This window comes from Oncorhynchus tshawytscha, linkage group LG33, assembly GCF_018296145.1.
Source record: "Oncorhynchus tshawytscha isolate Ot180627B linkage group LG33, Otsh_v2.0, whole genome shotgun sequence".
NCBI lineage: Eukaryota > Metazoa > Chordata > Actinopteri > Salmoniformes > Salmonidae > Oncorhynchus > Oncorhynchus tshawytscha.
In genome coordinates this window covers 11,938,808-11,956,955 of record NC_056461.1, presented here as the reverse complement: position 1 = coordinate 11,956,955, position 18,148 = coordinate 11,938,808, and the positions used below count along the sequence as shown (strand labels likewise).

At 41.0% G+C, this 18,148-nt stretch overlaps 1 protein-coding gene across 3 annotated transcripts in view; it reads right to left on the bottom strand.

Annotated features, from left to right (window-relative positions):
* The window catches only part of LOC112230892 (collagen alpha-1(V) chain), a 127,192-nt gene extending 109,387 nt beyond the window's left edge, over window positions 1-17,805 (bottom strand). For all 3 annotated transcript variants that reach the window (XM_042311160.1, XM_042311161.1, XM_042311162.1), the window contains exon 1: window positions 17,409-17,805. In XM_042311160.1, the coding sequence (XP_042167094.1) occupies window positions 17,409-17,508 (100 nt within the window). In that variant the 5' untranslated portion in view covers window positions 17,509-17,805. The remainder of the gene's footprint in view (window positions 1-17,408) is intronic.
* Window positions 17,806-18,148: the final 343 nt, after the last annotated feature.

Below are 18,148 nucleotides of genomic sequence, written 5' to 3'. Positions count from 1 at the left end.
CGCCTCCGACGCATTGAAGTAGAAGTCCTCGTCCAAATTGGGGTTAGTGATAGCTGTTCTGATAGGAAATGATGGTGGGAAAATGATGTACAAAAAAAGTTCAAATCAGCTCAAAAAAAACCACAAAACAGCATAATTGGCCAGGAGCCCCTAAAACATCCGTCATTCCCTTTGGCACCATTTATTCATACTGTGGGTTCTAACGACCAGTCAAACACCAGTCGGACTTGTTCACAGACAGATCTACTCCTGGCAATCTTTGGAACTCGCTTCCACTGTCTCCATGGCAGCCATTTCCTGTCCCAGTTTTGAGCGGGTGGGGGGATTGGTTGTCCTGCCCTGGCCTGACACTACCGGCTGACACTAAGGGAGGAGACATAGAGCCCACCTGCCAGGTGAAGAAGGAACACACTAACTCCTCTTTCACCTCACTTTCTCTAAAAGAGAGAGAGAGAAAAAGAGAGAGCGAGAGTGAGATAGAGAGAATTACTGATAGAACTAGAAAACATTTATGTGAAAGACAAACGAGAGAGCAGATAAAAGGAAATGAGTGTCATTCTAACTCTTTCAAGCAACACAAACATAGGCACCCACACGATAACATAAGCCACTATACACACGTACACATGGATTTTGTGTTGTAGATATGTGGTAATAGAGTAGGGGCCAGAGGTCACACACTTAATATGTTGTGAAATCTGTTGTAAAAATGTACTGCAATGTTTTTATGTATAACTGCCTTAATTTTGCCAGAACCCAGGAAGAGTAACTGCTGCCTTGGCTAATGGGGATCCATAATAAATAAAAATATTTTTATATCACTCTCAGAGGGGATGAGAGAAAGAGAGAATAAAAGCACAGAGAATGTCTTCCATCCATCAACCACAACTCTATGCGATAGTAATTACTGAAGTGAGTGTGGCTGTGGCCTGTGGCTCTGCAGCAGAGCTGAGGACAAGGAGAGCAGGAGGGCCCACCATAATAACACAGCAGTACAGCCTTCTCATAGCTCAGCACAACTGACGTCCGTGTTAACTGGGGTCACTCTATGTCTGCCGTAACTCGTCTGTGCTCTGTGCCTGAGAACTACCTCCGCCGGCATATCAGTCATTCTTCGCTAGCAGGACTTTTTACAGAAACGTGGATGGAATCAACCATCGTTTACAGAACATACTTTCTTTCGAAAACTAGTTCAGTTTTACAGGTGCTAATCAACTGACTTCTCCAGTGATGTGAGATTCACACGTTCTGTGTTGTTCAACCTCGTTCTGTTCCACGTCCACCTGTTAGCAAGGTTCATGTGTGGCTGATGCCCTGCCCTGGGTCTAAGCGATGCAAAGTGAGGAGAGGCTGTTTCTTTATGTCTGTCTCTCTGTCTCTCTTTTATATGGTCTTTCCAAACACCATCACCCAACCCCCCAGCACATTTGATGACCTTATAAAGCAAAAAATAAAATGGCTCCAGAGCATAAAATAAATACAAATAATTTTACATTTTTAGATAAAACGATACTAAATATATTAACGTCACCAAATAACTGATAAAAACATACTGTTTTGCAATAAAGGTCTACAGTAGCCAGTAGCCTCAACAGCACCTTCTAGGGTAGCACAATGGTGAGGCCAGCAGACAGCTATTTTCCATCTTCCTCTAGGCTGGATACATTGATTTCAATACAAAACCTAGGAGGGTAATGGTTCTTACCCCCTTCCATATACTTCCATATACTTAGACAGTAATTATGATGACTTCCGGAGGACGTCCTCCAACCTATCAGAGCTCTTGCAGCATGAATTGACATGTTGTCCATCCAATCAAAGGATCAGAGAAGGAATCTAGTACTGAAAGCATAAGCTACAGCTACACACTGAAAAAATCCCTCCATACCGGAGTCTTTCACAAGACACTGTCACTGGCCATAATCATGTGCAACAAGCCATTGCATAACACAACATATTAGATCAATTGGAATGACACTGTCACTCACGGTTGCACAAAAAGAGCTGTGCGCAAACTATGCCCAAAATATTCTAATGAGCCGCCTCCCCTACATTTGAATTATTACTAAAAGAGTAAAGAACACTTTTGTGAACTCTAAATAACCTTTGAAGATCTCAAAGGGTTCTTTGAGTCATTATGGTTCCACATTGAACAATCCTCTTCCCAAAGAATCCTTGAGAAACCCACTTTTTTTTGTGTGTATTGCCACCGGAGCCCACCTGTCTAACTGCTTGCTGCACACTGCACTGTGTGATTGTACACATGGATTAGATTGTGGGTTTACTAATGCATTATTTTTAGTAGCTAGCTAGGTTGACTATGACGCTAGCTAATATGGTGACAACAAGGCTGTGTAGCAGTTAGCGGTTATGGTTTGAAGATTTGGCTTGGATAAATTTTTTCGCCTGGTCACAGACGGCTGTTGTGTTCTGCACTGAAGTCAACAAGATAAGGGAAAAGGTGGGAGGAGGAGAGCGCGTAGATGCGAGAAGGAATTATATAACAAGCAAAGTGATGATGCTGAAGGCCTCTGTGACTGCTATGAATGTGAAATGTGTATGCGGGTGATCAGGGGTGTATTCATTCTGACGATTCTGTTGCAAAATGTTAAAAAATTACGGAAACAAACGGTACGAAATGGGGATGGACCTATTGGACCTGATTTTGACCTGATTTTGTCCAATAGAAACTGTCGTTTTGCAACTGTTTGGACTAATGATTACACCCCAGATCAGCTAAATGCAGGCAAAAGTGCAAAATGATCATTTTCCTAAGCTATTCTTGAATATGGGTTGTCTCATCAATTATTCCATGCCTATTTCTAGAAAATATGAACTTATTTTAGAATATTTCTAGAAAATATTTTCTTCAATTTGTCTCTTGACCTATGCACCTAAGTTAACACGTTAATTTGTAGGCTAGGTTGTAGGGTATAGAGCACATTTGAGTATCATGTAGTAGCCTAAACCTATCGATGTTACATTGAGCTGGGTGAATGGAATATGAATGACAGTCATCCAATACACTGTAATAGAAATAACCAAGAGGACAATTTCAACTGACAAAAATAAATGTGATGAAGTTGAATCAACGTGGAAAACTTTTAACTAAAATCAATGACGTGGTGACATTTTCTGTCGATTTCACGTTGAATTCATGTGATTTGAGAACTCAACCGAATGTAAATAAAACTAGACGTTGAACTGATGTCTGTGCCCAGTGGGAAGGCAATGATTTTAAAAAAAATGGGGCCTCCCTAATCTTAAACGGCACAAACCCCCACTGCTCCAGAGGTTTCTGGAGTGGAGCTAGCTACCAGAGAAGGGAATCATGCTATTACCCCGTAAAACACTTCAGTCAGTAGTTCTGATGCCCAGACTGTGGCTAGGACTGAGGCTAGGGCTGACTGGGAATGGGGACTAGGGTTGGAAAGGATGACTCATTGCATTGCTTTCCATGCTCAATCATTATAATAACCCCTGATGGAGAACAGTACTGCTGTCCTGGAGAGCTGAGCTGAATGCCCAATTATTTTGGCTGGACAATAGCTAAATGGTATAACACTTCTGTTCTTACAGTGTATAAAGGTGGTGTTGAGTGAAAACTGGCATAGTCGATGACACTACTCTACCAACTGCAAGAGCATACTATCACTACCAGCCCTACACTGGCAAGGTCGAACGTCTTTAGAAAACACAAACAGACACTTACTTGAAAGACACACTGATGAAAAGACTAAATCCCTACAACCATTATTGGAGCTATGGGTTGTCAACTTAAACCAACAGCGTCTTGACTTAATTATCTGAGACAGAATATATATGAAGCAACTCTACTTTTCTCTATGAAATCAAAATAATAGCCTATTTTCGCTATTTCAATAGAGGATCATGACCAAGCCCAACCATAGTCTCCTGTCAAATCCCTGCCCTGGCTCGAAAACTCTGGCCCATCCGGATGCATCGTGGGAAGATGGCCAATAAGATGTCCCAGGGTCCTTTGGGGCAGTCTATGTACTATTGAGAGAACAGTGTTTCACTGTCCCCAACAGTCACTAACACGGCACTGAAATCTTCACGACATGAGTGTCATACAGAGGATATCCTTCAATCTGACAAAGAGAGGGTCAAACTTCTGACCAGGAATATTATTTGATCACCCATCTCATTCCATCATCTGCACAGATATAAAAAGCCAAGTGGCATGTGAGTGAGGAGAAAGAAGAATGTGTCAGTCTTTGCTGTTGATCAGGCATTGGATGGAGCTGGTTGGAGGCTAGGGGTCATAAACTAAAACATGAACTGCTCAACCGGCCGGTCTGTTCAGTTCCACACCCTAATGGCTGCAGGCACAGTCTGAAGTGGCTCATGAGATTGCAGGGTCACTGCTTACAGTCCAGCTAACTCAGATTCTTTCCCCTGCACCACGGTGATAGACACACACACAGCCATTTTCACTCCACACAACCACTACTTATCTGATTCAGTAGAACTGCAGACCCCAAAACGATTTCCCATATCAGGGGACAAGAATATAGTCATTGAAAAGCTTGGGCAGAAGTGTGTCTGCTTTTGCTCAGAAGGGACAAACAATAGCTAATAATGATGGGGGTTGGATTTGGGGATTGAAAGGAATGTCCTCCGTTTTGGGTTTCATGGCTGTTACTTGATTGCAATGCTCAAATGCCATCAGTCTGGAGTCTGTGTCTGTGTTTCAAAATATTGCAGTCAAAATAGAACAGTCCCGGATTTTCCCATTACAACACCAGGTTGAGAGGCCATGGCCATCAGAAAGGCTTGATCATGAACATACTGCATCAATTAGTAAGAGCCTTGCCGTCTCCTTTCATACAACACACACGCATGGCATCAGGGGGAATGTGATAGAAACCTATCATGGAAACTTCCTTTTGTCGAGGAACCGTTCCAACTGAAGGTCGAGAGGAACCGAGTGGAACCCGAGAGGATGGAGGGTGGAGGGCGGGAGGACAAAAAACAGATGCAGCCCAGCTGTATCTGACCTTTGAACCCCATAGTAAAGTCAACCTTTACATAAAAATAACATTTTAATGACCCAGGTTGCTTTGCTTTGCTCCAAACCTCGCTGCTATGAAATTCACACCGTTTACAAAGCCTCTCACCTAATGTGATGCAGGTATATTTCCAGTGAAAAGCCTAAAACCGGTGAGGTACAAATGGTGAACTTTTCTTGAGAAAAATTCAACAGTATTTTATTGCATAGTGCCTTGTTCCACCAGCAGTGGGATAAAAACTTCTGGAACGTCTTTGTCCCCCTTTTTTTTAGGTTCAGCAGAAGGCAAAATGGAGCTTATCGGATCCAGATGCTGAACGAGCACACAGTGAAACAACAAGTATTCTCCCATTACTTTTTAATCAAGAACAAATGGATAAAAACGTTCAATATTGGAGAAACTCCATGAATCATAAGATAACAAAGACTCCATTACTCATAGTCCCTTTCAGACCGAAAACAACAAGCAGTATAGTCAACATTTACATATCGAGTAGTGTGTGGCTTTGGCCCCGATCCACCCACGTTTTCATTTTTGCCCAGGTATTCAAGGAATGTTATTGCAGTATTTTTGATGAATAAAGCAGTTTGACAGTTCCAGACCTAGGGGAATGATTCCTATTGACGCAGACAACAACCTTTACTTAATTAATTATAACAAACCATTAGAAAAAGAGACCAAAACACTGAAATGTGTTTGAAGCTTTGTGAAAAGGTTCCATTGATTCTGCTGGGTGACTTTGTGGAAGCAGTGAACAAGGCAGCCAGATGGCTAATACAGCAACAACTTCCCAAAGAGAGTCAAATAAAAATGACCTCATAGAGCTCAAGGAATTAAAATTCTTTAAATGAAGATAAAGACAGAGTCAGCTAGCTGGAGTCAGTAAGTCAGCTATTTATCACCCATGTTTCAACCACTAAATGCCCAAATGCAGCCATTTTTTATCTCAAAATCAAATTATTTCTGTGTAGCAAGCAATTAAGTACCTTACTGGTCAAAAATAAACAAAGCAAGAATTTTCCTAGGACTGTCTGGGAGTGGTCTGAGTGGGAAGGGGAGAACTGAAAACGAGCTGTTATTGGTAGAGAGGTTTGAACTCTCTTTCTTATTGGTCAATTAACTAATTAACCAAAATTAGCCAAAACTCCATCCCACCAAAACAGGCAGACATTTCAGGTGGTCTTTTCAAACAGCTCTTACACTAAAAGGGCATTATCATTATTTTCACAATTTCACAGTATTATTCCAACCACATAGTGTGGAAATACTGTATATATCAAACACATGAAAATCAAAAACTGGGCCTTTAAATCACATTCTACCTTCTTTGTTTTTAGTTCTTGAAAATGTCATCAAAGCGAGAATGGGCATGGTTTTTTGTGCCTGTTAATCATGTCATGCAAGTTCGACACAGTACCCAAAATGCACCTCTTTCTCTTTATTTACAGTATGTGCCCCTCATGTCCTAAGCAGCCAATGCAAAAGCACAAAAATTTAGAACTAGGCAATGGTTGAACGAGGATCTTACGGCTAAAGATGATATCAATGTTTTTCTAAAACTCACCCCAGTTAAGTAAAACCAGGAATAGTAGTTCAACCACTGGTCGATCCTAAAGCAGACATTCCTTTCCTCAGGCTCTGAAACTGTAAATCTGGCAGCGCTGGTCACCTGAAGGTCAAGATCCTCAAACTTTAACTAACCCCACCCACCACACACAGGGCTAGAACTGGGATGATAAAACCAAAGATTATCGACACCGACCATGCCAATCACTTAACGCAGGCATTCTGCAGTTATTGTTTATTACGATAAGTAGCCTGTACTAGAGAAAGGTGCAGTTTGAAATTAAATAAGTTTGCTAATATGGGAAATTGTTAATTGGACAATTGATGCCTACAACCATCAACCGAGTAACAGTAGTTTAAAGATCATTTTAAAATATGGTGCACATTAATGTTATAAATGTATCATTCTATTTCTATACCTTTATTTAACCAGGCAAGTCAGTTAACAACAAATTCTTTTTTTCAATAACAGCCTAGGAACAGTGGGTTAACTGCCTGTCCAGGGGCAGAACGACAGATTTGTACCTTGTCAGCTTGGGGGTTTGAACTTGCAACCTTCCGGTTACTAGTCCAATGCTCTAACCACTAGGCTACCCTGCTGCCCCGTGGCATATCCTGCCGCCCCCGCGGCATATCGCATCAATTGAGGCAAATCATCGCAATATGGATTAATGTGTGTCCTGTTGGTCTCAAGGTATTACCAGACTTTCTCTCTGTACTCTCATTTATGCCAAGAGAAGATAACCTGGTCATAAATAAACTCTATAAACATTGAACTGAGGTCAATCGCTACCTCTGATGACACGTGGGATTAACGTTAGTAGAAATACATTTGTGTCATTATATATCTGATCCTTGTACAGTTCAAATGACTTCATTATAGAAAGCGTAGGTCTTGATAGTTGTGAGAACGGTTCTGTTTTGTTCTCTCCTTGTCATTGTCACCATCTTTGATGAGGTTTGGGCCAGGAACTTTCTGTTTGCTACGAGTTCTAGGACAACTAAATGTTGTATTAAACCACCACACAATTAAAACTGGATTGTATTGACCTAAGGCTTGTGTAAAAAAAATATACCGGACCCAATTTGGAAAGAGAAATGGAAAACAAGACATATGCAAATATTTCTCAACAAAAGAAAGGCCAATACCAGTAAATGGTACAAACCAATAGCCACAGGAAACAACACACCCCTTATTAATTATATGCTAATTATTTCCAGATAAAATCTTTACATTATTATCAGTAAAGATTATTATCATGTGTGAGTGTTAACGTGTTAATTTGTACAGTATGCCTAATCATAAAAACTGTTTCATATCACAACTGAAATAAAAACTGTTTCATTTATATAATTTCAGTGGAGAATGGTGCCTTCTTGGGGCTACTCCAAAGCTGTGTTGATATTGGAATGATATTACTCAACACATTTCTTTTAATTTGTTACACTGTGTTGAAAACGTAAAAATCAACGACGTGATAAACCGATAGGCCTAGATTCTGCCATGTAGACGATGTTGCATGTGTAGTGAGCAATCACAGATAGACATCTAGAATCCTCTAATCTGAAGATAGACGATGATGCAGTAGTTCCACTGTGTAGGTGAAGTCTAGCTTGATCCCAGATCTGTTTGTGCTGTCTTACCAACTCCCATGGCCATGAGTTGGCAAGACAGTGCAAACAGATCTGGGACCAGTCTACAGTAGGGGATGATTAGTAAGCCTGATCAGAACCAGAGGTTTTCTGGATGGATGTCTCTGAAAGAGATGGGTGTGCTTCCAGGTCAGGGTGTGCTTCCAGCAGTCAGCTCTTCCCTGGGAATATAGAGGGGTTATCTGGTTTAGGTCATGATAATGTGTTCTTTACTGCTGAACCCCCTGGAGAACCTGGAGTCATTAGTGTGAGTTACCAGCTAACTATAATGTTTGTCTGCCCTGATACGACAGAGCTTTCACAAGTTGTAAATCAAAGCTGACCATTTTCTCATGTACCCTAACACTGCCTGAAATGACCTGTATCAATGTGTGTCTTACAGTGTCATTTCATCTTGACATCAAACGTTCCGGACCTGAATAGTGGAGTTTCGAAAGTATCAGCTAGAAATGTGTCAGATTTTATGTCAGATTCTGATACATAGCAGCACTGAATCCAGGTCCTTGGATACATCCGGACACACCACATCTGACAGTTTACAGTAATCACTCCAAGTAATCCAGACAGAGTTAGGCTATCCAACAAGTGGAATTGTTGATCCCCCTCAACCTGCATTCAGAATGACTGCCAAAGTAGGATATACTGAGACTACCTCAATCTAGTTGGTGCAATAAATCCAACTATTAACAGATTGGATTAGTTTAGAAAACGGTATGTTTTTTATCTTTCTGTAGCATAAAACTGATCAACAAATCAATGTACATGCAAAAACTCAGATACTACAGTAAAACAAACAATTCTGAAAATCACCTCGTGAATACAGCAGGCTGGGAAATATTATATATGGTTCAGTGTAGAACCCTTCTTACCATTCAAAGAATTCTACTTGCCATCTAAAAATTGTTATTAGGGTGTTAAAGGTTCGAGGTTGAACCCTTTGCCTTACAAAGAATGCTTGTCTTCTAAAAAGGGTTCTTCAGATCAAAATGTTTATTTTTAGAAGCCTATCCATCCGCAAATAAAACCCTTTTGGAACCCTTTTTTCTAAGAGTGTACAGTAGGTCTAATGTCTGAACATCTAATGTGTGCTGTACATTTCAATTATTTGCTATTGAGCTGAATGAAGAGAGCTAGCTAACTAGCCAGCTAACTTTTGGCTAGCTCCAGATGTAGCTAACGTTAACTAACATCAACTTACTAGCAGGGATGAATAAAAATATTGAATAGGTAGCTAGCTAGTTTGTGTGTAGCAGAAATTTAGGGTTGTTGCTAGCTAGTTAACGAGAATCACATTTCTCTACACCACCTATTTGGCACTGGGCTCCTGTCTTTTGGCCCAGTCTAACAGAGTTCGCAAAAATGATTTCATACATAGTTAGCTAGCTAGCTATTGAACTAATGTTTGACTTTATGTTTAGTTCATGGACTCCTGTTGACCTTGCTTTACATTCATGTGTATTTAGCAAAATCTTGTGGTTGGTCGACAGTATTGCACCCCTTGGCTTTGGCCATTCAATTGTTGCATTTTCCACCATATTGTTTTATTCCCTATGCACACTTACTCTGCAGCAATATATTGTAAGTTCAAACCAAGGTTCTCCAACTCTGGTCCTGGAGAGTTACTGTGTGCAGGCTTTTGCTACAGCCCATCACTTAACACACATTCAAAGAACCAGGTCTTAAGTCTGGTCTATGATTAGCTGAAGCAAGTGTGCTACTGCAGTGCTGGAAAGAACCTACACACTGAGTTGCTTTCCAAGAACAGAGTTGCCTAACACACTACTAACACTGTGTTTTATATCTGACAGCTGATGACCAGAAGCTGAGAAAGAGAAAAGGATGTTTGAAGATGAAACTGGCCTGGAAGACTCCACACCTTGGCATTACTAAGGCTTGAAACGTTACTCTATTTGACTGCTTGAGCGACACCAGAGTTGATGCATTTCCGTTTACACGTCAACACTACATTACCTTTTCCAGAGCTCTTGACTACGAATTGATGTATTTTGTTCTGTAAATAAAGGTAATTCAATTTTATTTATGCTAAAACCTTTTCCTTCCAATTTGTTTTTACAAATCTTTACAGGAAAACGCCACGGGCACTATCTGATGTGTGGAGACATTTCACTGCAGCTAATGTAGAAGGAAAAGCTGTGTACATTTGCAAATACTGTGCCAAATCAGATGTGAAGAATGCAACAAAGATGCAGTATCATCTGGCCAATTGCATAAAGTTCCCTCAGCGCTCACAACAAGCAACCTCTGACAAAAGTCCCTCTACTTCTATTCGAGGTGAAAATGATGAATCAGACACCTTATTGATAGCAACAGCTCATGGTCCTTCAGGAATCAGAAGTTGTTTTGACTCAATAGAGGAACGTAGTCAGAGAAATGCTGATGAAGGTCTTGCTCAAGCTGTGTATGCAACTGGTTCACCTCCGATTCTCACAGGCAATGTGTATTGGAAGAGATTTCTGAATGTTCTTCGCCCAGCATACACCCTTCCAACCAGACATGTTTTATCTACTAATTTGCTGGATGCAGAGTTCAACAGAGTTCAAGTGACAGTCAAAGCAAATCCTAGAGAAAGCAGACTGTATTGTAATCATCTCTGATGGGTGGTCGAAATGTTAGTTGGCAAGGAATAATTAACTACATCATCTACACCCCTCAACCAGTATTCTACAAGAGCACAGAGACATGGGACAACAGCCACACTGGTCTCTACATTGCAGATGAGCTGAAGGCAGTCAACAATGACCTTGGACCACAGAAGGTATTTGCACTGGTGACAGACAATGCTGCAAACATGAAGGCTGCTTGGTCCTACCCTCACATCACACCCATTGGCTGTGCTGCTCATGCATTGAATCTGCTTCTCAAGGACATCATGGCACTGAAAACAATGGATACACTCTACAAGAGAGCCAAGGAAATGGTTAGGTATGTGAAGGGTCATCAAGTTATATTAGCAATCTACCTCACCAAGCAAAGTAAGAAGAATAAGAGCACCACATTGAAGATGCCCAGCAACACCCATTAGGGTGGTGTTGTCTTCATGTTTGACAGTCTCCTGGAGGGGAAGGAGTCTCTCCAAGAAATGGCCATATCACAGTATACCGATATGGACAGCCCCATCAAGAGGATCCTCCTGGATGATGTATTTTGGGAGAGAGTGGTAAGCAGCCTGAAACTCCTGAAACCTATAGCAGTAGCCATTGCATGGATTGGGGGAGACAATGCCATCCTGTCTGATGTTCAGACTGCTTACAGATGTAAGAGAAGAAATCCGAACTGCTGCACTGTTGCTTCAAGCAGAGAAAACTGCAGTTCTGAAATACATCAAAAAGCATGAAAACTTCTGCCTGAAGCCCATACATGATGCAGTGGACCCCAATAAAGGTTGGCAAAAGCATCATGTCTGGTGCAGAGATCAACAAGGCCTATTGTGTCATCACTACCGTGTCTTGCCAACTTGGCCTGGATGAGGGCAAGGTTCTTGGCAGACTGGCGAAGTACACTTCCAAGCAAGTGCTTTGGAATGGAGATGCAATATGGCAGTCGTGCCAACATATCTGATCAGCCAACTGGTGGAAGGGACTTTGTGGATCTGAGGCTCTTTCCCCTGTTGCCTCCATCATCCTCCAAATCCCACCAACATCAGCCGCCTCAGAGTGCAACTGGTCCTTGTTTGGGAACACACACACCAAATCGCGCAACAGTCTAAACCAAAAGGGTTAAAAATTGGTGGCCATCTGGGCAAATGTGAGGCTTTTTGAGCCTGACAACGAGCTATCCTCAACAAGGTTGGAAAGTGACAGTGAAGATGAGGCCTGAGTCTGATTTTCAAGAGGTGGACATTGACGAGGTCCTAGGAGAAGACATGGAACCCTGAGAGGGAGACAACTAAAGCTTTAGTTTCTGTTGAAAATGTTTTTGGGAGATGCAATGGATCATTGGGGATCATTCAATATTCCCTTTCTTTTGTTGTTCATGGAAATCATCCCATGTGAAGAGTCAACTCATTTAATTAAAGTTTAATTTGTTACTAAATCATTTTTTTTCTATTGGAAGGATGTAATCATATGCAATTATGTCTACTTATGATAAGGTAAAAGGTTTACAGTGGCTTGCGAAAGTATTTACCCCCTTGGCATTTTTCCTATTTTGTTGTCTTTACAACCTTGAATTAAAATTAATTTTTTTTGGGGGGGGGGTTGTATCATTTGATTTACACAAAATGCCTACCACTTTAAAGATGCAAAATATGTTTTATTGTGAAACAAAAAAGAAATAAGACAAAAAAATAGAAAACTTGAGCGTGCATGAATATTCACCCCCCCAAAGTCAATACTTTCTACAGCCACCTTTTGCAGCAATTACAGCTGCAAGTCTCTTCGGGTATTTTCTCTTTAGGCACATCTAGCCACTGGGACTTTTGCCCATCTTCAAAGCAAAACTGCTCTAGCTCCTTCAAGTTGGATGGGTTCTGCTGGTGTACAGCAATCTTTAAGTCATGCCACAGATTCTCAATTGGATTGAGGTCTGGGCTTCGACTAGGCCATTCCAAGACATTTAAATGTTTCCCCATAAACCAAACGGGTGTTGCTTTAGCAGTATACTTAGGGTCATTGTCCTGCTGGAAGGTGAATCTCCGTCCCAGTCTCAAATCTCTGGAAGACTGAAACAGGTTTCTCTCAAGAATTTCCCTGTATTTAGCGGCATCCATCATTCCTTCAATTCGTTTCTCAGTCCCTGACAATGAAAAATATCCCCATAGCATGGTGGTGGCAGCATCAGGAGGGTGTTCTCGGGGTGATGAGAGGTGTTGGGTTTGCGCCAAACACAGTGTTTTCCTTGGTGGCCAAAAATATCAATTTTAGTTTCATCTGACCAGAGTACCTTCTTCCATATGTTTGGGGAGTCTCCCACAAGCCTTTTGGCGAACACCAAACATGTATGCTTATTTTTTTTAGGCAACTCTTAAGTAAAGCCCAGCTCTGTGGAGTGTACGGCTTAAAGTGGTGGACAGATGGACAGATTCTCCAATCTCCGCTGTGGAGCTTTGCAGCTCCTTCAGGTTATCTTTGGTCTCTTTGTTGCCTCTCTGATTAATACCCTCCTTGCCTGGTCCGTGAGTTTTGGTGGGAGGCCCTCTTTTGGAAAGTTTGTTGTGGTGCCATATTCTTTAAATTTTTTAATAATGGATTTAATGGTGCTCTGTGGGATGTTCAAAGTTTCAGGTATATATTTTTATAACCCAACCCTGATCTCTACTTCTCCACAACTTTGTCCCTGACCTGTTTGGAGAGCTCCTTGGTCTTCATAGTGCTGCTTGCTTGGTGGTGCCGCTTGCTTGGTGGTGTTGCAGACTCTGGGGCCTTTCAGAACAGGTGTATATATACTGAGATCATGTGACAGATCATGTGACACTTAGATTGCACACAGGTGGACTTTATTTAACTAACTATGTGACTTCTGAATGTAATTGGTTGCACCAGATCTAATTTAGGGACTTTAATTTAGGGACTTCATTGCAAAGGGGGTGAATACATATGCACGCAACACTTTTCAGTTTATTATTATTTTTAATCATTTCACTTCACCAATTTGGACTATTTTGTGTATGTCCATTACATGAAATCCACATAAAAATCTATTTAAATTACAAGTAGTAATGCAACAAAATAGGAAAAACACCAAGGGGGGTGAAAACTTTTGTCAGGCACTGTATGTTTCTGTCTCCTTATGATATGGCAAATATATGCAAAAATGCAAAAAACATCTCACCCCGTGGGGTAAAATGATCACAAGAACGGTGAGCAAAAATCCTAGAATCCCACAATCAAGACACAGCCACTACATTTAAATTGTATTAATTTTCATATATTTCCGGTAATTCCCATATATTCTGGTTAATTCCCACAGAAAGTTTCTACTTCGGAATATTCCCCAAAACGTGCAAACCTAGTCGAGACCTGTCTGATCTTGATACGGGGGTATTTTGTTGCACTGTAACCTGTTAATCAGGTAATCTGGTGGAATTCAACAGCTGTTACACACTATGTATGTTACAGTTTAAAAGTTATTCTTGATAATCTAGCTAGAATATGTATTATGTTTATTTCCTGTAAAATAAATATTTTCATGATTGTTGGTTACATTTTTGTATAAAAAACTGCTTAGGGTGACATTGGCAACAATAGCAATGAAATAAGGCTCTTGCTAGGCTCTTGCTAGCCAATACCGAGTTAAAACTTCACTCATACTTGCACTGGTTTCAGGAAGTGTTGCAGCATCACAGGCAATCATTTAACTCTGGTTGTTTTCTTCTGTTGGTCTTTAAGAGTTGATTAAAGCCAGCAGCCAGCAGCTTCATGGTGAGTTCTGTCCAACGCCCTATAACCCTAGTAAAACTCCAGTCCAACTCTTCAAGTCATCTGGAGCTATTCTGACATGACTCGGAACTAATGATGTATATGAACCTTGTAATGTCGATGCTATGTTTTGGCCATTGAGTGGCCATATTGGCACTCCTCAGAAAAGCAGTACTCCCTTGGAATGAATGGAATTCTAAAGTATATAATTTTTAATGTTTCAAGGACAAATTTACACGTATTTAAGTATTTATTGTTGTAGTGGGGACAGTAAAATTAGTACTTTTTAAAAACTATACTTTAATAGGAAAAAAGTATAGATATTTTTTTATTCGTATGTTTAGCTTACATAATATAATTTAAAGGTATGCATTAAGGTGTCTGGAATAGAATAAACCTGGCAAAAACAAATGTAGACATGAGTAAATGCATTTATATAGTTTCCTAAATGGTTTCTAGAATAATGGAGGTGTGGTAGCTTCAAAACAGCGCCTCCTGTCAGTCATTTAGTGTATATATAATTAATTGCTAGGAACTGGGTATGGTTCGGTCAATGACATATAACCAATAACAAGACCACAGCCCTTGGATTTTTTTTACCATTAATTTACCAGGTTGATTTGAAAACAGAAGACCTCTTTTTCGAGAGAGAGACCTGGCCATTTCTTTTACAGGGAAAAAGTTCAAGGCCAACCCCTTGTGTAACCCAAAAGGCAATAATCAACTATCGGTCTGCATTGATAATTCACATGAATATGAATTTGTTTCCATCATTAGCACACCACTCTGACATGTCTGTGCACGTCCATGCAACTTAGGTTGACTGGAAATCAAATTAGGTTATCAAATTCCAGTCAAATAGGGAATTTAATTGAATCCACTCCAGCTCGCCGCATCTTCAGCTCAGATGTGGGGGTTTTTTCTGCCTCGTCCTTTGAGGTATGTGGAGAGAACAGACCAGGCTATCTGTTTATGTAACAGCCTTTTGACTGGCTGGCTGGTTGACCCAGCTGGTTGACTGACTGAGAGCTCCACTGTAGCACCATTCAGCCACCTACCATGCCAGGCAGTCCAGTGAGCTAAGAATATATGTAGGCCAGGCCACTAGGCCTTGGCCTGACTCATACTCCCACCCCACTGCTCCTGTCCATGGCTCGGACCCCCCTCCTTCACCTAGCTACATGCAATCTCTGTTAGCCCAGAAGTCAAATCTTGAGTAATTTGGTCAGCTGCGTGATTAACTTCTGTATTCATACCTGTTAGAAATTGAGAGGTCCGGGCAAAAAAAAGAAGTCTCCTCCCTCGCATAAGGAAAACTCTCAGCCAGAGCCCCCCTTACAAATCACTCAAGGTGAAGCGGTTTAAGCACAGCCTTTGCCTAATCCTGATAAGCAAATGTCCAAATAACCATTGACGAACCCAAAAACCGGAACCAATGAGGATATCATGAATCCCATTCATTCCTAACTCATACAATTCATTTCCAACAGTGATTTGACATTCTAATAAGGGTGTTGAAAAGCAGCGTAAAACAGCATGATTGCAAAACCATATAGGTTCACAGGCACACTGTTTTCAAAAAAAAGTTTAGGTTACAAGTGATCATAAATAACCTTGTTTTGTCATCACAGGGCACATAAAACAGACAGCTGGAATGCTGGAGGATTGCCAGACAAATATTTATGGGATGTATTTTTTTTTTTTTAAATAACCTTGAAGAATTCACAGAGACATTGCACTGTTATAGCGGTTATGAGGTATGTCAGAAAAGTCCACGCGCATCCATAGGCTCCACCCTGCTACTTCAGACGATGGACGGGCACGCCCTCTCACGAGAGCTGAGCTCCATTCTGTTTCTCATTAAATAAATACCCCTTTGACTTACTGTTTCATGTGGGAATCTGGAGGACAGTGTTGGATGTCCTTGTCATCAAGTTTAAAATACCAACTTAAGACAAAATGTTGCCATATACGAAAACTAAGGCAATTACTACCTTTTTGATATCATATCCACAAAAACTGCATAATGTTTTTTCCAGTTATGCTACATAAAATGCAATTAAGTAGGCCTAAAAAAAGAAAGATGATATCGTGCCATAAAAAGTGATACGGGGCATTGTTTCCAGGTTGATCAACTCAACACTAGGCAGGAAATAAAAGGTATACTCTATATATCTATAAATTAGGCCTACAAACCCCATGGCAACGTGTAGCCTATGTGCGCCCAACACAATAAAGTTTTAAAGACACTAATAATGTATGCAAAAATATGTGCATCAGAAGTAGCACTATAGATGTCTATAGATGACCCCATCTTTCAGAATGCACAAATCCATCGCCGGAGGCAGCGAAATTCATCTGAATGGATGAGAGAGAAAACTTTTGGCACAAGTTCATGGAAAATGAGTTCTCGTTTGGCGCTGCAAGTCTTCAATGCATCGGGTCTTAACAAATCTATAAACTTTGACAACAAACTGGAGAGAACTATGAAGGACAAAGTATGCGAACAAGCACCAGTGCCATTTAAAATCCTTGACCGGGCCCCCGGTCATTTCAGTTTATGACACCAATAATGTGGACCACATTCCAGAAACCAGACAACTAAAGCACGTTTTTAGAGAGGCGTACAAATGCTGCTGCTACCGGGACACAAGGGTATGATAGGGACTTGTTGCACATGAGAACATTTTACTGTCTAAAACAGAAGACGGGACAAAAAGTGCTAAGCAGCAATAGCCTGCAAAAAAATTCAGGCTGCGGTGTCCGAAAGGGATCTTACCTGAACTGGCTTGCGATGTGACAAAAAGTAGAATTATTGCTAAAGTGATTTGCGCGTCCTTTATCCTCCGTTTTACTTTCCATCTTATATGGGTATCCATGGTCGCCAGGGACGTCCACGGCAAAGGCGGATTAATTTTTCAAGAGCAACTGAAAAAATACGTGTGACAATTTCTGATTAGGAGAGAACTAGTAGCCAAAAGTCCCAGAGAAAGAGAGAGGGGGGGAAATTATTATTTTCTCAAACAGCCATTAGTGTTGGAGTGTGGATTCCTCCAGTTTGTGTGAAGGATGGGGCACCCTCTCTCGCGCACTCTTCCTCTTCGCTCCTCTGAAGAAACTGCCCTGCGCTGTTGAGCCTCTGATCAGAAGTGTTGCCCCCTCTCAATCTCACTGGAGCCCTTGGAACTAAAGACGGAGGAAAAAAGATATCCTGCAGGCTGTCAGTCAGGCTAGGAACAGGACAGGAAAGCAAATCAGAGGGCTAGATTTATAGATCGGGCCTTGCCATTGGCTGTGGAATAGAGGAAAGTTTTGCGAAGGTTTTACGCCCTCTCTCCGTGCGCTGAAGTTTCTGCAACAAACCGTGGCTTCTATCTGCACTCAGGAGTAGACCTAACATTGTAAACATAGATTCCCTTACCAACAAAATCTGCCAATTTTGAGAAGGGGCGTTAAAGCGGGAGATATAAAAACGTTTTGGACCAGAAGAGATAAATATTGTTTTCATATTCAATAGGA